Here is a 23649-nt window from a genome sequence, read left to right on the forward strand (position 1 = left end):
ATGAATTCTTGGGGATTCAAGTGCCGTTTCCTTAGGAATTCTTCTGACTCTGTTGTCTGTTGGTTTAAGCACACCACTGCCCAAAACAGCCACATCGCTGACCTTTGTAAAACAATATCTGTTGCTTCAAACTCCTTAGCAAAGATTGGAAGCCTTTCTTAAAATACTTCTTTTAAAAGATCTGTGATTTTCTTCCAGCCAGGAACACAATGGAGGTGGTTTTGGAACCTCTCAGGTAACAGTAAGAACTCTGCATCCGGGGCTGCTGTATACCAGTTCTGTTTGCTACACCAGCTGAAACACAATCTGGCTCTTCACTGTCTCTCCAGAGTGGTAAATGCTCTGCTTATCTCCCGCTTGGACTACTGGTATGGCTCTACGTGGGGTACTTTTGAAGATGACTCAGAAATGATAACTAATCCAGAATCCAGCAGCCAGATTGGTAATTAGGAAAAGCCACCACGACCATATAAAACCAGTCCTACAGAATCTACCCTGACTCCCAGTACATTTCTGAGTACAATTCAAAGTGTTCGTGCTGATCTTTAAAGCCCTAAACAGATTCAGCCATTGCTGGGAGAAGTGTAGTTACAAGGAACCAGTATAAGGCTTGTATATAAGTATACATTTATTCAGTTTGTGATTCCCCCATGGTTGCATCAGTTCTTTGCCCGCAGATTTTGTGCAAGTAGCCTTAATTTCTGGATGTGTAACTCTGTTAAATGCAAGCTATTAAAATGTAAGACCAAAGTATGTCACCAAAAAAGAAATGAAAAAGATAAATGGAAGAAAAGATTTTTGCTTAGCTGCTCCTGTTCATCAATAGCAACCACATCTCTAATACACACTGAAGAAGACCTAGTTTGTAATAAACTGCAGAGAATATGATCACTTTCATCAGCTACTATATAATTATGCAACACGTGTCTTTCTGCATTGTTAATTATGAAACAGACGCAGAGCAAGCAAAAGGGTTATGACAAAAGGATTATCACACACCCATCATGGCAAGTCTGTACAAAACATTGAAATGTACTTTGCACTTCCTTGCATTTTTTTAATAAAAAATGTAACACACCTGAAGATTTATTTTTAAATTAGTGATATATAATTTGTATATCTACATTTGTTTATTTTTGTCCTGTGTGCGTCGCCATCATTATTTTGTATCCATGTACACCTGTAAGTTGTACTCAAACTAAACCCATTGAATTGAAATGAAAGTCATTCGTATCCCTTAGTGGGTCTACTCTGTGATGCAGAGCAAACAAAATGGTTAAGACAGAAGGATTATCACATACCCATCATGGCAAGTCTCTACAAAGCATTGAAATATACATAATACTGTTGAATGGTTTCTTTAAATTTGAAGGTTCATTATTGTTCCACAAGATGTGTATGTCTTTAAGGGACAGAGCAAATAACATGACCTAGTTTTACAGCTGTGAAGCAGTATAGCAGGTGCTGTTAAGTTGTGTTAATTAAGCTGTGTCAGCAATTGAGTATAGTATATAAAGAGCAGCACCTGGGGGTTGGGTTGGTGGATGGGTCATGCTTATTGATATGTTTAGTGTAAAAGGAGTTTGCTTTTGTTATTACAGTGGTACCTCGGGTTACATACACTTCAGGTTACACACTCTGCTAACCCAGAAATAGTGCTTCAGGTTAAGAACTTTGCTTCAGGATAAGAACAGAAATTGTGCTCCGGCGGTGCAGCGGAAGCAGGAGGCCCCATTAGCTAAAGTGGTGCTTCAGGTTAAGAACAGACCTCCGGAACAAATTAAGTACTTAACCCGAGGTACCACTGTAAAACCTAGCTAAAGTTATTTTGCGTTCCTTGTAATGTGTGGCCTCCCCAGCAAGCTCTCTGCAGTGCAACTAATCTGCAAATAGCCAACAAATACTTCCTTGCATTTTTTTAAAAAAGTGTAACCCACCTGGAGATCTTTATATTAAGTGGTATATAATTTTATGTCTACATTTTTTTGTGTCTTTGTGCATCGGCATCATTATTTTGTACCCACGTAAGTTGTACACACACTAAACCCATTGAAATGAACAGGGCAAAGTTATTCGTACCCCTTAGTGGGTCTACTCTGAGTATAACTTGTCGGATTTGCGTTCGACCAAACAACTCCTCTGGTTGAGCCTTCCAAATCTCCTCCTCCGATGATTAACGACCTGAGCCTTTGATAAGGCTCCAGGCACATTCCCCATTACACAGAGTATACAGCAGCATGCAGAAGGATGAGATAGTATGAGCTACATGGCTAAAGAGATTTATTACTAACTATGCAGACAGAAAAGCAATATACATGCTCTCTCTGTGAAAGGCAGAAAGCGACTGAAACAAACAAAGGAACAGGAAACCAGTAACATCACATCTGCCTCCCGTCTCCCGTGAGACTTCCAACAGTCTGGAAGGTCTCTGGAATGTAAACAGAGTCTTGTGACTCAAAGCACTGCACAGTGGGAACACACAGAAATCTAACATAACTAACATGGATTCAATCTATAAATAACTTCTTCTTCTTCTTCTTCTTGCTAATCTTCTCGGTGCAAGAGTGTAGTGTGGTGGTTAAAGGGTTAACCTTTCTGTGTATCACGTCTGAGGGAAGGGCTTCCACGGGAAGTCAGCCAGGATGTTGCGTCACAGCTCTTTGTTGTTTTGTGCTGTGAGACTTGCTTTCGTTTGTCAGTCGATCCCTGCTCCAAGAAGAAAGGAGTCAGAGAAAAATGACTCTGACTCCTTTCTTCTTGGAGCAGGGATCGACTGACAAACAGAAGCAAGTCTCACAGAGCAATTGAACAACATGCTGGCACCAAATGAGTTACTTTTCATTCCAGCTCACACCTACACTGTGTATATGTATGTGCAATTGCAGTTAATTATTATTTTATTTACTGCATTTATATGCCCATGCTTTCTTCCAGGGAACTCCAGATGGCACGCATGTTCTCCCTTTCCCCATTAAATCCCCACAACAACCCTGTGAGGAAGGTTAGGCTGAGAGAGGAAGTGGTCATGGTCACCCAGTGAGCTTCATGGCCCAGCTGGCATTTGAACCTTCTTTCCTGCCCCTTGGGAAGCGAGGGGGGAGGATGGTTGGAGCAGAGAGGAGGACAGTGGCAAGCCATCAGGGCTCCCAGATGAGAAACAGCGAGAAGAATGGCAAACTCTGTGACTGCCCCTGGGCAACAAAAGCCCTAGCTATGCCACTGTCTGAGTCCACTGCAAAGACGGTCCATTCTCGTGTTGCCACCCTCCGGACCTCTCAGAGAGGAGGCACACGAAGGAGGGCCTCAGAAGATGACATCAGGGACCTGGTAGGTTCATATAGAAAGAGACGGTCCTTGAGGTATTGCAGTCCTGAACTGTTTAAGGTTTTATAGGTCAAAACAAGCACTTTGAATTGGGCCCAGAAACTAATTGGTAGCCAGTGCAGTCAGACCAGGATTGGGGTAATATGTTCAAACCGTCTTGCTCTGGTGAGCAACAAGGCCACTGAATTCAGCACTAGCTGAAGTTTCCGAACCATCTTCAGACCCATCTTGTCTAGGGAACCACCCACTAACAATGCCTCAGTCTTATCTGGTTTGAGTTTCAGTTTGTTGGCTCTCATTCAGTCCAATACCGAGGCAAGACACTGGTCCATCACTTCCACTGTCTCACCTGCACATGTAAAGGGGAAATAGAGCTGAGTGTCATCAGCATACTGCTGACAACATACTTCAAACCTGCAGATAACCACACCCAGCAGTTTCATGTAGATGTTACACAATGTGGGAGACAGGATTGAGCCCTGTGGGACCAAACATTGAAGGTTTCATGGGGCTGAAAAACATTCCCCAGGCAACACCCTCTGGGAATGACCATCCAATTAGGACTGGAACCACTGTAAAGTGCTTCAGAAGGATATCATGGCTGATGGTATCAAAAGCTGCTGAGAGGTCGAAAAAAATTAACAGGGACATGTTTGCCTTGTCTCTCTCTCTCAACAGAGGTCATCATACAGGGCAACCAAATGAATTTCTGTGCCAAAACTGGGCCTAACCCCTGATTGAAATGGACTGTGGTCATGTTGAAAGCCTTGGTAGAAATGTAAGAGTCAGCTGCACCCACTCCAGTCTTGAGGAAAGAACCCACAGTACTTGTTTATGCTCACAATTCCCCATTGAGCCATGGGCACATAGCCAAAATCCTGCCTCCTAGTGTAACCTCAAAATGGGACAGGGATGCCTGTATTTAATAAGAACATAATAAAAGCCTGCTGGATTAGGCCAGTGGCTGTCAGGAGCTTGCCTTCAACAGCTCACTGGCTAGCGATCTAGCGAAATCAGAGACCCGGAGAGCTTCTTTTAGTGTTGACCGCCTCTGCTCAAAGGTTAAGAACCTCTAATGTACAAAGATCTCCGTCAAATGAGAACAACAGGTAATATCTAAATTGTGCCTAAAAGATGAGGCGTTTGCAGAAAGAATTATGCTTTTGCAATGCATAATCAAGGAAGTCTACTATCAGTAGTGTCACTGCAAACAGGTAGATTTAATTTGATGGTGAGAAACAAGTAATTAACAAATTGATCATATATACACATTGTACAGATCTATTGCGGCATCTGCAGTCACATGGAATTGGGGTTGGCATATTTGTAACAGTTAAAATCCAGACAGAAAAGTTGTTGTGATTTTTTTTGGCAAATTCGCGAAAGAATTTTTAAGGAGAATCACCAAAAATGACAAGTCCGACATGGGTTGCCATACATCTGGATTTTCCTGGACATTTTAGCAATTTCTGCCCGGACACTACTTCTGACTGCAGTATTCCGGATAGGTCCAGCAAATTCCAGACATATGGCAACCCCAATGGAATATATGCAGTATATATGACTTTTGTAACATTTTATTTGTACTTCAGCATCAGATGAAATATATCAGGGTATAGTTTCTTTGAAGCATCCAGACCCCATAAAAAATCAGAATGCTGCCATTCAGGAATATACTTATGGAAAACCAAATTAGAGATTCGAGGAAGCAACAGCTGAATGTCCTTTCTATTTGACATAATATCATGTCCGGCATACCACACAGCACTTGGCACAAACATGTCTTCGATTTGATAGAATGGAGGAGTGGTCTGTGGATGAAAATATCAGAATGATTAAAATGAGTTTCACCTACCAATCTTAGATTTTTACATTTTCTTGACCTCACGATGGTTCAAATGCAGTAGAATCAAAATTATGGGGAAATGGTTCCTTGAGCATTAGTTTGACTTATGTGTGAAGGCTGACTGGCTTGAGGGGACTTCCGGGTCAGCGCCATCGGCTAATGGCGGATTCCCTCCGAGCTCCAGAGGGAATCGGCTCCGTAGAAGACGGGTCTTGCCGCGGCGGCGACGCGGGGACCCTCAGAAACCACAGGCGCTTCAGCCTGTGGACTTGGTGACTCGGCGGGCACCATTTGTGCCCCCCCGACCCACGAAGGAGCCTTTTTAAAGGCTGCAGAATGGGGGACGGGGAGAGGCGTGGTGCTGAGAGTAGACCGCTTCTCCTACGGAGCGAAGCCGCATGCCATGGCCGGAGAGCGCTGACTTCTTTCTTTGAACATTTGGACTTTAAAAGTAACAACCCGTGAGTAGTACGGAAATTGGAACTATTTTTTTTTCTGAATTAGGCACGATCGGGGGAGGTGCTAAAAGGAAGTCCGTCCCCCCGTCCTGTAGATAAATTAAAGCAAGAAGTAGATAACTAAGGTCGAGAGAACATTCTTCTCTTTATTGGATAAAAGCTACTAATTTCACGACTTGGCAGTATAAGTAATTTTGCTGGAGGATAAGAGTCGATTTTAAGAGCTGAAGTGCAACCCACTGGGACCCGGGAGCGATCCGCGAGAGAGCCTGTTGAGGAGACATAAAGAGTTTGACAGCTGTTAAATTAGCTGTCAAAGTTGGGGGGGAGAAAATTTGGCTTCTGTTATCTTTGCTAGTTATTTTTGTTACAATTTGATTTTAAACTGTTGAAAACAAAGAAGAATAGAAACAAATGAACTTGACTGTTGAATTGGAGTTGGAAGGAATATTAAGTAACCAGAATCCCTCTAGAGGGGGTTCTGAGTCATTACAATGGCTGCAGGTGGAAAAATACAGGCTGAGCTGGACAGAATGTTTTTTCTCTTGGGAAAGTTACAAGGTCAGAGTGAAGCTTTGGCTACAAATGCTACAACTTTGAATTTAAAAGTAAACAAACTTGCTGAATTTGTCAAGGACTTGACTCAAGAAACCTATGCAGCTGAACGAGAAGAGATATGTGCTGTTTCAGAGGAGTGCGAAGGAGGAGCTGAAATGCCGCAGACGACAAAAGAGAGCCATAGGCCTGCTAAGATGGATACTAGGAAAAACAAGACCTGGATGATGAGAATTTGGTTTGAATCGGAGAATGAAGAATGGAGGGATCTCCCTATGGGGAGATCTGAAGACCTATGGATTACAAATCTGATCAAGGCGAAAGTTGGAGCTTTTGGGACATTTGGGACATTTGGACTTAAAAGGAACAAGAAACAAGATTTGGGCTCCACTTTTGAACATGGAGGTCTGGTTGCAAGAAACATAGACCCCATTGGGACAGAGCTTCTCCGAGACTTGATGTCTAATATAAAGGACTACCAAAGAAACCTGCAGAGAGGGACTGAGAGAGATTTGAGGGCCTCGGACGTGAGATCTCTAGGCTGATAGTTGATAGACTGATGGACATTTTTGGGGGATTGAAACCGGGAAAGGGGGGGTGAGAGTTTTGGAATCCAAAGGGTGTATAATTATATGTTGTCTCTCTGTTATTTTGTTTTGTAATTAATATAAAAATTGGGAAATTTGTGGAAGGGAATTTGGGTCGACCTTAGAAAAGGGTGTAAAGAATGAGTATTGTTGTTTAAATTGAGGTCTATAAGTTAAAATTGGTTAATTAAGATGAATTAAGTATAATAATAATAATAAGGTAAAAGTTGGGGACAAGAACTTGCTGAGCTAACTATTGGAATTGGAATACAAGAAGGGGAGGTGTGGGGAAGTCAGGGAAAGATGTTAAGAAAATAAGGATCCAAAACTATACTTGTTATTTGTGTTGTGTTTGTTTGTGTTTTTTAAAAAAATTGTGAAACCTTAATAAAAATGTATACAAAAAAAAAAAAGGTTGACTGGCTTGAGTATAGGCTATACCAAAATTGTGGAATGTATCATTGAGGATCTATATCAGGATTGATGTGCATGTCCGCTAAAGTGGGCAATGGTTTAGCCTGGTACTTTTAGGCCCTGGATTTAATCGTCTTGCATGCAAGGTGTGAGCAGGGTTTTGAAAGATGAACATATGACTTCAGCTTAAAAGCTCGCAGAATATTTCTTTCCCACTGCAATTGCATTGCCTCCCAAATGCCACACACACACACACACACACACACACACAGAGAGAGAGAGAGAGAGAGAGAGAAATGGTCAAGTTCAGTCAAAGGCAAGTATGGGGTTGCGGAACTCATCTTGCTTTCAGGTCGAGGGAGCTGGCGTTTGCCACAGACAGCTTTCTGGGTCATGTGGTCAGCATGACTAAATAGCTTCTGGTGCAACAGAACATCACAACAGGAACCAGAGCACACAGAAACACCCATTTACCTTCCCGCCGCAGTGGTACCTATTTATCTACTTGCACTGGAGTGCTTTTGAACTGTTAGGTTGACAAGAGCTGGGACAGAGCAACGGGAGTTCACCCCATTACACGGATTCGAACCGCCAACCTTTTGATCAGCAAGGCCAAGAGGCTCAGTGGTTTAGACCACAGCGCCACCCACGTCCTACACATGTATATACACATATGGACACACACAAACACATACCGTATTTTTCGCCCTATAGGACGCACTTTTCCCCTCCAAAAATGAAGGGGAAATGTGTGTGCGTCCTATGGGGCGAATGCAGGCTTTCGCTGAAGCCTGGAGAGCGAGAGGGTTCCGCAGAGCTGACTGCAGTCCCGGGGTGAGCGCAGCTCTGCGCAGCCATCTGGAGCCGGGCGTGAAGTCGCGCCCACCTCCCAATGGCTGCGCAGAGCTGCCTGCATTCCAAAGCCTGGGGAGACCAGCACGACTTACCGCTGGCCTCCCTAGGCTTGCGGATAGCAGGCTGTTCTCGGGGCTGGGATTGGGGGAATCTCGGGCTTCCCCCGCGCCAGCCCCGCGCCTGGGGGGGAAATAATTTTTTTTTCTTTATTTCCCCCCAAAAAAACTAGGTGCGTCCTATGGGGCGGTGCGCCCTATGGGGCGAAAAATATGGTACATTCTGAGCATGAGCAGCTTTCCATTCAAAAAAAGCACTTGAAAAATAGAACCATCTAGACTAAAAGAAAGAACTGAGTTTGCTTCTCCTGATCTAGGGCTAAACATATTTACTTCCCATGCTGGCTGAGGTGCTGAGGTCAGGCTGGTTTGTCACTGCCAGTGCTATCTGGTGCTCTTTAGGTGATCATTTGGGCTATGGAATCCGGGACCTCAGCCATGTGTCCAGGCATGGCTGCACAAGGACTGGTGGGAAGCATAAAGGATTTGCCAGGAGAGGGATGGGATCTAGGTTTACAATGTTGGTATCCATCTGTCTTGAGAGACAATGGAGTCCAACCACTGCATTAGCAGTGCCAAAGTGCACCTTTAGCGCCCCCCCCCAACCCGCAAAGGAACCCAATAACGGGCTCCGGAGCGAAGAGGGGGAAGTGGCGCGGTGCTGAGAGTCAACTGCTTCTTCCGTGGAGCGAAGCCGCACAGCCATTGCCGGAGAGCGCTGCCTTTTTCCTAGGACAATTTGGCTTCTAAAACAATCACCTGTGAGTACTTAAATTTCGGACAATTTAGAAATAAGGACTTGCATGCAGAAAGGAAAATTGGACTTAAAAGTTTATTTCAATTTGGCACTGAAACGGGAAGGTCTAAACAGGAAGTCAGCCTTCCGTTTCTTTGTAGATAGATTAAAGCAAAGACATGGCAAACTAGAGCTCAGAAAATCGCTTGTAAAGGATTAACTTTCATCATTTAAGATTGTTGAACCCCCTTCGGAAGCAGGAGAAGAGGGGGGATTTTTTCCAGACTGTTTAAACCCGCAGAAGTGAGTCTAAAGTAAAGTAACTTTCCACCATCTTGATCCTGGAGCGGGGTGTCAAGACTGACGTTTTTTGAAGCTCATAGACCAGAGACAAACGTTTTTGACAGATAGCTAAAAGAAGAGAAACATAGTGATTCCATTGTTCCGCTTCGCATTCTAAAGGAACAAATATTGACAAAATATCTGAAAAAGGAAACTTTGTTGTTAGATTTGTCTTTAAAAGAAAAGAACAAATAGAAGGTTTTTCCCCTAGAGGGAGCCTGTGAAACTGTAACTAATTCTGAATCGGGGAGCTTGCAGCTGTTACAGATTATGATCGTGGGAATAGACTTCTGACCTTGCAGGACAATGTATTCAGAAGCTCTGCTGTGTGCTCTCTGTAAAACAAGTGCCCTACTGGAACAGCTACATGAGAAGACGGACTTGATGACTGATGCGATCAAAAACTTTGAACAGGCAGTGGGAAATTATATGGAGCCCACTCAGGAATTAAATCAGGAGTGTGCCCTGACAGAACAGATGAGTGAAGAGGATGAGATGGAGGGAGTTGTGGCCCAGCAGGAACATGAGCTCTTGGATTTGACAAATGAATTTGGAAAAAGCCAGATCTGGAAAGATAAAGCTTGGTTTGGAAATGGGGAGTTGGATAGACCCCCCTATGCAGGGATGTTTGGACTTTTCAAGTCTGGCAATGGGCCGTGAGATGTTTGGGGTTGTGGGGACTCTTAATTTTGGAGAGACTTTGAAACATGTTCTTAAATACCTCATGGAGTTTAGTGTGGTCTATGGAAAAGGGGCTGATTTGTCGAGAAGGGTCAAAAACATTGCTAAGCTGGAGCTCCCATGAGTGAAAGGAGCAGGAGACAAAGGAAAATACAGTTACAAATATGAAGAAGAGCCGTGGAAGGGACATGGAAGGGACTTAAGGGCCTCAGATATAAGATTACCAGGTTAATGCGCTAGATTGATGAAATAAAAAGGACTGACAAAACCCGGGACCAGGAGGAAGAGACGGTGGATGAAGATTGGATTGTTCTTTTATTTCTTCTTTTATTATTAGGATTGTTTTATAAAATTGATGATTGTTAGAAAAATGTTGGAACGAAATTATTTGGCTTTAGCAAAACTGTTTAAAGAATTATGTAAGAATATTATGGTTATGAGAAGTTGGTAAAAATAAGATTTAAGTTTTAGGCTTTAAGGTTTTTTATAGCAAGATAAGATTAAAATAGATTAAGGTAATGTAATAACAGAATATTATGAAATATGGAAAGGATTTGCTGTGACAATTAATAACTAGGATACAAAAAAAGGGAGGAGGAGGAGGTCAAAGAAAGAAGGTAATGACAGTTAAGGATTTGAGAATATTGGATTTGTTTTTAAATGTTTGTGGTATATTTTTGTCTTTTGATCGTGTTGTGCTATTTTTTGATTTTGATTTTTATTAATTTGTATTGTTTGATGTGGTTTGTTTTTTCTTTGTTTTTTCTTTCTCTTTTTCTACCTTGTTTTCTTTTGTAATTCTATTTTTTTTAAAAATAAATATCATTATTTTTTTAAAAAGCAGTGCCAAAGTGACCTCCCTGGGGTGCAGGCCTGGGCAGTGGGTATGGGGATCCTGGGCTGCCCAGACAACAAAATCATCCTCTCGTCCTCACTGATGTGGTCCAAAGGAAGCAGAGCAATGCATTTGACACCAGCTTGGCTGCAGAAGTTGCTGGAAGGAGGCATACAAGGCCCCACCCAACCATCACTGGATTTGTGCAGAGTTTACTCCTAAAACTTTTCTTTTCTTTTTGGGGTGACCCACTAAGTTCAATGAGAGTTAGTCCCAAATAAATATGCAACTTTAGCACATTGAAATCCATGACAAATCCCAATCACAACCCTTATAATTACCGTATTGTATATAGCTTTGTTCTTACTGCCATAGTCAAAATATTTCAGTTCTTTTGATTTAAAAACCTATAAAAGAAGGGGGAAAGTACTGAATTTTCAAATTTTTAATGCTGACATATTTATAAAGTACACATAGATTAAAAATTGGCAATATGAATTGTCAGAACCCTATCCCCAATCCCTACACAATAATAATAATAGTTAATAATAATAATAATAATAATAATAATAATAATAATAATAATGTGATCTAATATGGTATGGTAAAGGTAAAAAAGGTAAAGGACCCCGGGACCGTTAAGTCCAGTCAAAGGTGACTATGGGGTTGTAGGGCTCATCTTGCTTTCAGGCCGGGTCATGTGGCCATCATGACTAAACCGCTACTGGAGCACAGAGGACCGTGACGAGTGCCAGAGCGCATGAAAATGCCGTTTACCTTCCTGCTGCTATTTATCTACTTGCACTGGCAAATATGGTATAATATGATTATAGTCAACAAAGATCTTGCTATAAATTTCAAGCAATCAAAATATTTTAACTATTTTGTCGTGAATTTCTTTGTACAAATAATGAGCACAACCAGTCAAGGCAGTCTGATTAATTTAGGTGTGGTTTCATAAGAATATATTATTGTTTTATCTTGAAACAACCTTTTCATATTTATCTGTTTTTAATAATACTATCTGTTTTTCCAATATTTTGCACACTTTGCAAATTACTAAGTATATATATCATATATCACAAGTAACTGGACAACTACACCAGCAATAACCCAGAGCAGCAAAGCTCCTGTGAGTGGTAGCTTGTTAGTTACTATTTACTGCTATATTGTTTTTGATTTTATGTAACTTTCCTGTCACCTTCTGAAAATTAAAAAAAGAAAACCCCTAAATATTCACACACATTAAGCATTCATTTGTACATCAAATGAACTCTGAATTTTGAAATAAGGAAAAATATGCATTGAACCCCACCTGGGCCAAATGGATCATGTTTTTTACAGAAGCAAAATCGGGAACAATTCCAGCATATACATCAGCTCGACTCTGGATTGGAGAGAAACAATAAGAATGTAAATATCTTTTAAAAGCATCTCTGAATATTCTGAGGAAGGAAATGGATGAATTGCACTAGCAAAAACATCACCAGCATCAGAGCAATACAACATGCATATATCTTGAGAAAAGTAAAGGGTTATTACATAGGAAAACATCCTTCTCAGGTAAGATGTGGTTGTGAGTTTCGTGCCAATTTGCATTTTTTATTTTTATACAATTTTAAGCATCTGTGACTAATAAATATGGGAAACCTTTGCCCAGTATCTGCTTGACAGTGCCTAAAAGGATCCCCCCCCCATCATTTTTATTTGGATTTTTAATACAAAGGCAGAAAAGAAAAACCCACATCTCCTCTCCTCCACATCCCAGTTGTACAACTTTCATATCAATCTCAACATACAACTAAATATCTGGTGACTTCCCTTCCACCTTTTTCCTGATTTCCTAATTTTCTATTAAATCCCGTATTCCCCATTTTTAATCTTAGGATGTCTACCTCTGTTAAATTGTATTAACTTCGATTCTGCTGGATTTACTCAAGACCTGCTTAGAATCATAGAATCATAGAGTTGGAAGAGACCACAAGGGCCATCGAGTCCAACCCCCTGCCAAGCAGGAAACACCATCAGAGCACTCCTGACATATGGTTGTCAAGCCTCTGCTTAAAGACCTCCAAAGGAGGAGACTCCACCACACTCCTTGGCAGCAAATTCCACTGTCGAACAGCTCTTACTGTCAGGAAGTTCTTCCTAATGTTTAGGTGGAATCTTCTTTCTTGTAGTTTGGATCCACTGCTCCGTGTCTGCTTCTCTGGAGCAGCAGAAAACAACCTTTCTCCCTCCTCTATGTGACATCCTTTTATATATTTGAACATGACAGCCATTGCCGGAGAGTGCTGCCTTTTTCCTGGGACAATTTGGCATCTAAAATAACCAACCGTGAGTACTGGAACACTAAATATTCGGATTTTAAACAAGAACAGGCGAAATAAAAGGAATTTGGACTTTAAAAAATTTACCCTAATTCGGTACTGAAACGGAAAGGGCTAAACAGGAAGTCACCCTTCCGTTTTCTTTTAGTTGTAACAAAGCAAAGACAATGCAAACTAGAGCCTTAAAAAATATTTTTAAATGATTGACTTTCAGCATTTAAAATTGCGGAACCCCCCTTCGGAAGCAGGAGAAGAAGGGGGTCTTTTTATTGAGTTGTTTAAACCTGTAGAAATAAAGCTAAAGTAAAGTACTTTTCCACCGTCCTGACCCTGGAGCGGGGTGTCAGACTCGATGATTGAAGCTCATTGACCAGAAATAAATGCTTTGACAGATAGTTAAAAGGAGAGAAACATTGTGACTCCATTGTTTCCTTTCGTCTTTTAAAAGAACTAATATGGACAAAACATCCTAAAAAAGAAACTTTGTTGCTATTGTTTTCAAGGAAAAGAACAATCAGATGTCCCCCCCCCCTAGTGAGGAATGGTGAAATTCTAACTAAATCCTGGGAACTTGCAGCTGTCACTGATTACAACTGTGGGAAAGGATTTTGTGACCTTGCAGGACAATGCCTTCAGAAGCACTGTTGGGTGCTTTCTGTAAAATAAATGCCCTATTGGATCAGTTAAGCCAGAAGATGGTTTTTATGACTAATGCTGCCAGAACCTTGGATCAGGTAGTGGAAAAGTATATGGAGCCCACTCAGGAACCAAAACAGGAGTGTGCCATGACAGAACAACGGAAAGAAGAGGACTTTGCTGAATCTGGGGCGCCAGGGATGGAGGGACTTTTGGCCCAGCAGGGAAATGAGCCTTTGGATTTGATAAATGAACTTGGAAAAAACCAGATTTGGAAAGACAAAGTTTGGATTGACTTGGAAATGGGGGGTTGGACTGACCCTCCTATGCAGGGATGTTTGGACTTTCCGAGTCTGGCAATGGGCCGCCAGAGGTTTGGAGCTGTTGGGACTTCCAATTTTGGAGGGAATTTGAAACATGTTTTAAAATACCACATGGAGCTTAGTCTGGACTATGAGAAAGGGTCCGATTTGTTGAAAAGGGTCAAAAACACTACTAAGCTGGAGTTCCCACGAGTGAAAGAAAAATATGAAGGGGGACGCTGGAAGAAGATTGGATTGTTTTTATTCTCTTTTTTTTCTATTACCAGAAATGTGTTATGAACGTTGGAAAAATGTTGAAATGAAATTACTTGGCTCTTGCAAAAATGTTTAAAGAATTGGGTAAAAAGGTAATGGTTATGAGAAGTTGGTAAAAATAAGATTTAAGTTTTAAGTTTTAAGGTTTTTTATAAGATAAGGTGATAATAGAGTAATGTAACATAATGACAGAATATTATGAATTATGGAAAGGATTTGCTGTGACAATTATTAATCAAGATACAAGAGAAGGGAGGAGGAGGAGGTCATGGAAAGAAGGTAATGAAAATGGATAATTTGAAAATGATGGTTTATTTTTTCTTTTTCTTCTTTTCTTTTTGTTTTTTCTCTTTGTAATTTTAAAAAACTCTTTTTTCAATAAATATCATATATATATATATATATATATATATATATATATATATATATATATATTTGCTTTCGTAGATTTTCACGGGTACAGGAATGCAGGTTTTGGTGTCTTCGGGTGTCTTCCCGTGTAAGAGTCGGGGTGTCTGTGCGACGTTTCGACGAGGTCTCACTCGTCATCTTCAGGCTGGTGCTTTCGGCTTCTTGTTACTGGAACAGAGCCAGTAACAAGAAGCCGAAAGCACCAGCCTGAAGATGACGAGTGAGACCTCGTCGAAACGTCGCACAGACACCCCGACTCTTACACGGGAAGACACCCGAAGACACCAAAACCTGCATATATATATATATATATATATATATATATATATATATATATATATGAATGAACATGGCTATCATATCACCCCTTAACCTAGAAAGGAATGCTGTGATCACCAATAGTCAGCATAGATTTCTGAAAAATAAGTCATGTCAGACTAACCTGATCTCGTTTTTTGACAGAATTACAAGCCTGGTAGATGAAGGGAATGCAGTGGATGTAGCCTACCTTGATTTCAGCAAGGCATTTGACAAGGTGCCCCATGATATTCTTGTAAAGAAGCTGGTAAAATGCGGTCTTGACTATGCTACCACTCAGTGGATTTCAGGTATCATTCCCGTAAGAATCTGTACCATAGATGCCCAGTGAGGCCTTGTTTGTTTGGCTTTCACCCCAGAAAAGTTAAGCACATGGAACAGGTTTGGGGTGGTTCAAACCCAGCAGACCCATTCCATCAATATGGGGCTCATGGAATGATGAACTGATACTGGGACCCAAGGCCTTTCCAACCCTTACCCTTTCTGCTGCTGTCAATAAAAATTTGGCTTGATTTTATCCCATCATCATTGTATAGTCTTGCTATTTTACTGAACTCAAAACAACAAAAACCAGAGAAAACAACAAAGACCATATAGTTTATACATTCTGTAATATACCAGGGTCTCTTCCACAAAGATTCTTCTAATTTCCTCTCAATTCTAGCTGCAACATGTACAGACTTGGTCACTCAATTGCACATTTAGGACTCCAATGCTATACATGCATAATTTGAATCATGTACTATTGAACTCAATAGTCATGCTTTGGATTGCATGGTTCATTTATCTTTATCTATTAGAATAAAATATATTGCCAGTGGCGTAGCGTGGGTTGTCAGCACCCGGGGCAAGGCAAGTAATTTGCGCCCCCTAACCCGTGGATTTGCGCCCCCTAACCAGTGGATTTGCGCCCCTTAACACTAACCCCCAGATGTTGCGCCCGGTGCGGCTGGCCCCCCCTGCACCCCCCACGCTACGCCACTGTATATTGCTGTTGGGTGGACTGGAGTATGGTGTTTTGTCAATATATTTAGCAAAATAAAGATTCATCATACCACGTTTAAGTTATTTGGATTGCATCCACTGGTCAGGAAAATAATTTGAATACAAATATCATCTATTACGGGATAACTGCACAGCTTGGCATTCAGTCTTTTCTGTTTGTTACTAAAACCAACAAATTCTTTCTTCCCCCATATCAGCTGTAAAATAAACACACAGAGAGATCTTGGTAAGTCTCTTTAGGATTAATTTCCTAAGGAAGTACCAGGTATTCAAGCAAGATCCCAAGCATTGACTCAACTTAAAGTTTTTATTGAGGCTTCGGCAACAGACTGGGGAAAACATGGAAATGGGTCTGATTTATACACATTTCAGTATTCCCCACCCCTCGGCAATACCAAGTATCACCCAAGGCAGTGATTCAACTTAAAGGTTTTATTGGGGGAAATATGGAAATGGGTCTGATTTATATACACTTCACACACACACCCCACAATAGCCGCCTAGTGCATGATTGGCTGCTTTGTGCCAGGCAGCGAATCACAATGCAGACCTCAAAAGTCTGGCCTGCATGGTGATGCGGACTCAAGCTCTGAGAAGGAGACACCAAGGAACATACATAAAAATTTCCATGACCACCCCCCTCCCAAAGCTTGAGGAATGAAGGGCCCATATCACTGAACAGGTTATACACACAATAAAAACCTATGAGAAATACCAACTCTGATAAATCCATCAGGAAGATTGAAAAATAGCGCCGCAGGTCCACTGGTGTCCACAAATGTGTAGGTAGGGGCCAAAGCCATGAAGAGCTTGACTTTCTGAGCAACCTGTGGCCTGAGTGAAAAGCCAATTAAACCTGCCAAAGAGAAAGACTTCCAGAATTCAGCAGCTATTCCAGATATACCAGAGCCAATATGCACACTGAATCTTTGGGTCTCTCATACTGCGGAATGGTCTTATCCTAGTGGAAGAGCACATTCATGTGTGCTCAATCCAGGTGTCTCAAGGTAGGGCTGAGAAAGACTCCCATCGGATACCCAGGAAAGCTGCTGCCAGTCAGTGTTGACAATGCTGAACTACATGAACCAATGGTCTGACTTGGTACTACAGATCTCTATAGTCCTATATACTTATCTGGAACCAGCTGGCAAAAAGTCTCAAAGCCGATTAAAAAAAAAAGTGCTCTTAAATCCCTTGCTTGTTGTTGCTTCAATCTGAATTATTAGATTTCAACTATATCTGTATTTTGAATTTTTGATAGTAAGAAGGCTTTTAAAAAGGGACATGGGCAGTAAATAAATTCCATTCATTTCACATTACTTACCAAGCAGCCCACCCTGAGACTGACCGATAAAATGCAACCCTTCTTGCTTTGTTTTCTGCAGGATAAAAGTTATTGTTGCTGGAATATCATATATCGCAATTTCATGGAAGCTGTAAGACATTACACGAACAAAATGCAGGTGATATTTTTTCCACTTACTCTCATGTTGCATTAAGAGATCACACTATTAGAAATGTGCATGGACTCATGCCCCAAATAATGAGGTGAACTAGGGTGATTTGAGCTGTGATCTCCCATTCCTAAATGGGATTATGCCTTTGAAAACATGTTAACAGAGTCCCCGACCTGCACCACTTAGTGATTATTGTAATCAAATTTTATGTACATTGTAAAAATAAGTAAGTAAGTGATTCCCAGTGTCTCTGTTGCCTATTGCTCAATATCCCAAAAACCAAAGCACTGCACCAACAAGCACAAAGCAACCACTCTGCAGTGCCATAAATCCAACTTAATGGTGTAAAATTGGAAAATGTCAATCACTTTTCCTACCTGGGCAGTTGTCTTTCAGAAGTGCTGAGACTGATGCTGAAATCCAGCATCGCCTAAGCTCTGTGAGTGCAGCTATCTCTTGACTGAAGCACAGAGTGTTTGATGACAAGGGCATTCACAGGGAAACCAAAATGCTTTTTATAAAGCTATTATACTACCAATTTTACTGTACATATGTAAAACATGGACTGTTTATAAACACCATCTCCAACTTTTCGAAAGATTCCATTAACAGTGTCTCCAAAAAATATTGCGTGGACAGGCGGAGTCCCCAGATCCCGAGCGGTCCCCCCCCCCGTCATGTGGAATAACGACTCAAGACAATGTGCTATGGGATTAAATTGGCCACAACTTTATTAAATTTCAAATGTGGGTAGACCTTGGCTCAGGCATTGGGCGTTCTCCCTCCCCAGTCCCCAGCCGGGGACCTATGGAGCTTCAGGGTTATCCAGTGTGGGGGCAGGATGGGCCGGCTCTGGAGAACATATGTTCAAGCAGAGATAGCCGCCCCCGTTACGCCGCCACTGCAGGGGAGAGCAATGATGACCTTTCGGCATATGGTCAAAGCCTCCCTTCAGAAACCCCTTTAACGGGGAAGATGGACTAAAGGATTCCGCCCAAGGCCTGATACCGCCAAAGTTGTGACGTTTTGCTACGGGAAAGGCGGAACCTGCCAATGCAGGGAAATTCCTTTCCGGCCCTTTAATAGCGACCTTAACGTAGCAGCGCCCGCATACCTGTGAAGAAAAGTTAACCTGCAAAACCTATGAAGAAAAGTTAACCTGCAAAAGAAGACCTTAACTGAGGGTGGGTAGGGTGGGAGAAGCTCTGGAGCCAAGTGAGGATTCCCAGGTAAGATCCTCCCTCTATTGTGTGGGCAGGTAATCCCTCCCCTACCTGGCCTGGTCTCCTTGGCAACGCTTCCCCCAGGTGGGATTGGACAACTGACTGAGGTAGGCAGAGACCTCCATGTATCCCACCTGAGGGAAGGCAAAGCCAAGCCTATGCTGATGGGGCCGCTCCAGATCTAGGGCTGCGCGCGTCCATGCAAAGGGTGCCCCCCGTTTTAAGCGGGGAGCGGTCATTACACATCAGGTGGGAAAACAGGCAAATTTATGTCAGTGTACTGGAAGAAGCAAAGATCACCAGTGTTAAAGCAATGATTCTTCAACATCAGCTTTGTTGGACTGGTCATCTTGTTCAGATGCCTGATTATCATCTTCCAAAGCAACTACTCTCTTCCAAACTTAAGAATGGAAAGTGAAATACTGGTGGACAACAAAAGAGGTTTAAAAATGATCTCAAGGCAAATCTAAAAAAAATGTAGTATAACCACCGATAACTGGGAAACTCTGGCCTGTGAGTGCTCCAATTGCAGAAAAGCCTTTACGAAAGGTATCATGGAATTCAAAGAAGCACAAACTCATGGCAAAAAGGAGAAACCAGCTAAGAGGAAGGCACATTCGGCAAACCCTCACTGTGATCAACTCCCACCCAGAAACTCACTGGAAGGACCTCACCTGAAGCTGAGACTCCAATAATTTGGCCACCTCATGAGAAGAGAAGACTCCCTGGAAAAGACCCTGATGTTGGGAAAGATTGAGGGCACAAGGAGAAGGGGAAGACAGAGGACAAGATGGCTGGACAGTGTTCTCGAAGCTACCAACATGAGTTTGACCAAACTGCGGGAGGCAGCGGAAGACAAGAGTGCCTGGCGTGCTCTGGTCCATGGGGTCATGAAGAATCGGACATGACTAAATGACTAAACAACAAAAAATCCAAACTAGATGTTCCCAGAGAATAGACAACAGAAACTAGGCTTTGCCTGACCAGATAGAGGCACAGCTGGGCCACCTGGTGAAAGGCACTCAGTAGCACCATGGCCACCTGAACCTCAAGCAACTGCAAAGGATTCAGAAGTACCACCATGCTATGTGCCCACTTCTTCAGAATGGGTATAACCCCATCAAGAGCAGTCTAGGAAACCACCCACTCCCAGTGCCTCCTTGGTTTAATTAAACACATTGTTGTCCACCCACCCAGCTCCCCTTTGACATCTTTGTATTGTTTCAGGTGGGCCCAGCCCCAGGCAATCTAATGCTTTATCTACACATTCCCAGAAAATTCCAGATTGGCTTGATTCAGTTCAGGACCTAAGATTTGTCCAGAGAGAATGCACAGACCTAGTTATGATCTCAGAGCCCCACAAATTCAGTCTTCATGAATATAGAGAAAGTCATGCATTTTGACATGTTGATGTTGGCTCTAAAAGTAGTAAGAAAGTGAACCACAATCCACCATGTCCCATCTTTGGGAAGTCTTTCTAGGAGTGAAGCACTTCTGACACAACACTAGGGAAAAAAAGATATATTGGCAGCAGTTGTACTTCAGAGACAGTAATCATTGCAATTGTCTCAACTATCCAAGCTACAAGTTGTCCCTTTATACCTGAAATTCCAAAATTCTTCTTGGTCAATTGACAGGGTCTTGTGTCTTCTAGACCAGCTGGTCCCTCTAGTACTTATTATCCAAACATCATAGCCAGCATCTGCTAGAGCAAATCCCAGGCTATTGTTGGGAGGATTTGCAATCCAGGTCCTACCTTCACTCAAAATACCATGTACTAGTAAAACAACTGGCCTAGGATCTGGGGGGAAACAAGAAAAAGGGCATTAGAAAATATTGTAGTCAACCTATCTTTGAGGTAGTTTCTGTTCAGTTCATCAACATAGTACAATTAAATCACCATTTATGCACACACAATAGTTCGGTTCATGTTTGGTTAAGAGTTCAGTTCAAATTACCCTTGGCATTTTTTCTTAGCTTTCAGAAGGTTAGAAGCTGGTGTGCTGATATAAAAAATATAGTTAAGAAGACTAAGATCACATCAAAACACATACAGTGGGATGTGACTTATTGTCTTCAACAATTCCAAACCCAGAAACTATGATAATTCTGAGCATTTATATGCACACATTTGTTTTCTCTGGGCTGTGTGGAATCCTGCCAGTACTTTTCCTTAAAAAAACAAAAAAAACTCTATAAAGCCCAGTTACATTCCAAAATTACCTGTCTTCCCAGAACTGTGCATTCCATAAGGAATTCTGTTTGCTTGCAAGTAGTAGCCATCCTCTGTCAGGATTTCATGCTCTTCACTTGGGTATCCGCAATATTGAATTATTTCATTCTGCAAGAACAAGGAAATTCTCAGCAAATTGAGACCTTTATTCTAAATCTAGAGTTGCTACAGGAGATTTTAGTTACTACGGTGCTGAGGAGAGGAGAAAAAAGTCCTGAATCCTGCCTCCCCCCTCCCCCCTCCCCCCTCCCCCGGGCTGGCTGTAATGAACAAAAGCAACCAGGAGGAGCTATTGGCAGACAATGTATTAAGCATTAAACAGAAACTGTCATTTGGCCTTGGGGTCTGCTAAATCCATCCATTATAATCTATCAAGCCTCTTTGGGGTAACTCAGGCAGGCCTGGAAATCCTTCTGTGAAAAGCAAATGCTTTGGAATATCACTTAAAAGAAATATGTACAAATCATAATAACCTGTTGTTTTCAAATGCAACAAGCAACTCACAATAGTCATGAATTCTTGGGGATTCAAGTGCCGTTTCCTTAGGAATTCTTCTGACTCTGTTGTCTGTTGGTTTAAGCACACCACTGCCCAAAACAGCCACATCGCTGACCTGTGTAAAACAATATCTGTTGTTTCAAACTCCTTAGCAAAGATGGGAAGTCTGTTTTAGAATGATTCTAGATGTGCTGAGGGCAGTGAGTGCAATTTTAGTTCTGATGGTGGTGTGCAGGGAAGAAATAATGGATTATTATCTCTCTTCTGAAAATATTAGTCACTGAGATGGATGCTTTGTGGGGAAACACTGAAAAAAGATCTGCCTCACGAGGAAAAGTCAGGGCTATCTCTGAAATAAGGGTAAGCATGCTGGATTCTGAGGGAAGCAGCTTCCTGGTCACTGAAAAAATAATATCCATTTTCGCTAGACATGGCATTCTTGAGGTGATTTGGACAGATAATGGCCTCAGTTTGCACCTCATGCATAAGAACTTTCCCATAGTATGTGAGTTTCTTCACATCACTTCAAGGCCCAAATAGCTTCAATTAAGTGGCTTCATGTAGGATGGAGAACAAAAAAAGTGCAAGATTAAGGTAGTAGCTGTGGTAAATTATAGGGCATCTCCCACTGAACATGAAGAATCTCTTGCTGAGCTATTGCTTTGTGCAAGAATTACTTGAACAAGGTTGCCCAACTTACTGGACGCTGAAGGAACAACTACACTTCCAGAAAGACTCCATGAAGTATAAATAAAATTTGAAAGAATCCTGTGTAAAATTATAATAATTGCAAGAATATTGTTTTTGTGTATGAACTTGTAAAATAATAATATTTTATATATATATATATATATATATATATATATATATATATATATATATATTTAGAGCTGGGCTGCAAGGAACAAGGACTGAAAAGTTGTGGCCAGAGCAGAATGAGAAACTGTTGAAGCTGGATCATGTTGACAGTACAGTGGTGCCCCGCAAGATGAATGCCTCGCAAGACGGAAAACTCGCTAGACGAAAGAGTTTTCTGTTTTGGAGGTGTTTCGCAAAACGAATTTCCTATGGGCTTTCTTCGCAAGACGACAATGTCTTGCGAGTTCCTGCTAGTTTTTTCCCTCCCCCCCTTTTTCTAAGCCGCTAAGCCGCTTATCAGCTGATCCGATCAGCAGCTAATCCGCTAAAAGCCGCTAATCCGTCAATGGTCTTGCTTTGCAAGACGAAAAAACCGCTAGATGAAGAGAATCACAGAACGGATTCTTTTCATCTTGCGAGGCACCACTGTATTTTTAAAAGCAAAATTAAACATTTGTTATTAGCTTGCAACTGTTTCCAGCTTTCTTCCCTAATACGAGGGACAGCACTTATGCAACCCACCGCACAGCGAACCCCCCTCCACAAACCTGAGCTCACTCAGAGCCCCCATCATGAACGAACAAAGTGTCCAACATTGAAACATACACACATACCTCTCAACACCGAGCTCCTTTCCCACACCCGCTGCCCCACATTGAAACCAAGCTAGAATTTCAAAACATAAGACATTCTTGTTGGTTATACCTGTTTTTAAATTAGTTTTAAAAAAATCTTTAGATGTTTTTAACAGTTTTAAATGTTTTAAACATTTTTTAAAATCATATTTTCCTTATGGTGGAAGGGCAGGCTACAAATGCCATTCAGAAAGTAATGTATAAATAATTCTGTACACATTTATGCAGTTTGTGATTCCCCCACAGCTGAATCAGTTCTGTGCCAGCAGCCTTAATTTCTACTGGGCTGTAGGCTGTACTTTATGATAGCAATGTCTAACTTCGTTAAATGCAAGCTGTTAAAATGTAAGACAAAGGTATGTCACCAGAAAATAAATGAAAAAGATATGGGGAAGAAAAGATTTTTGCTTACCTGTTCCTGTTCATCAATAGCAACCACATCTCTAATACACACTGAAGAAGACTTAGGTTGTAATAAACTGAAGAGAATAAGATCACTTCCATCAGCTACAGTATAATTATGCAAAACGTGTCTTTCTGGGTGCATTGTTAATTATGGAACGGAAGCAAGCAAAATGGTTATGATAAAATTATCATGATGTACCCATCATATGCCTAGTGGCAAGGCAAGTCTGTAAAAAACATTTAAATGTAGATTACACTTCCTTGCATTTTTTTTAAATATAACCTTCCTGGAGATTTAAATCCACCTGGTATATAAATTGTATTTCTACATTTTTATTTTATTTTTTCGTCCTGTGTGCATCGTCATCATCAT

General features: G+C 41.5%; 1 protein-coding gene across 4 annotated transcripts in view; it reads right to left on the bottom strand.

Annotated features, from left to right (window-relative positions):
* Positions 1-23347, bottom strand: part of LOC309532152 (lipase member M-like) — a 30799-nt gene extending 7452 nt beyond the window's left edge. Inside the window, exons 1-10 of one of the 4 annotated variants that reach the window (XM_082222166.1) lie at positions 23284-23347; positions 21385-21493; positions 20871-20988; positions 20250-20448; positions 17292-17401; positions 16687-16823; positions 16100-16164; positions 12005-12074; positions 11031-11096; positions 4564-5135 (exon numbers count right to left, since the gene is read on the bottom strand). In XM_082222166.1, the coding sequence (XP_082078292.1) occupies positions 4902-5135; positions 11031-11096; positions 12005-12074; positions 16100-16164; positions 16687-16823; positions 17292-17401; positions 20250-20448; positions 20871-20988; positions 21385-21493; positions 23284-23312 (1137 nt within the window). In that variant the 5' untranslated portion in view covers positions 23313-23347 and the 3' untranslated portion in view covers positions 4564-4901. Of the gene's footprint in view, positions 1-4563; positions 5136-11030; positions 11097-12004; positions 12077-16017; positions 16165-16686; positions 16824-17291; positions 17402-20249; positions 20449-20870; positions 20989-21384; positions 21494-23283 lie in introns of those variants that run through there. The other 3 variants (XM_082222164.1, XM_082222165.1, XM_082222163.1) reach the window with 3 other exon arrangements.
* Positions 23348-23649: the final 302 nt, after the last annotated feature.

This window comes from Podarcis vaucheri (genome assembly GCF_965113315.1).
Source record: "Podarcis vaucheri genome assembly, chromosome: 5".
Classification (NCBI taxonomy): Eukaryota; Metazoa; Chordata; class Lepidosauria; order Squamata; family Lacertidae; genus Podarcis; species Podarcis vaucheri.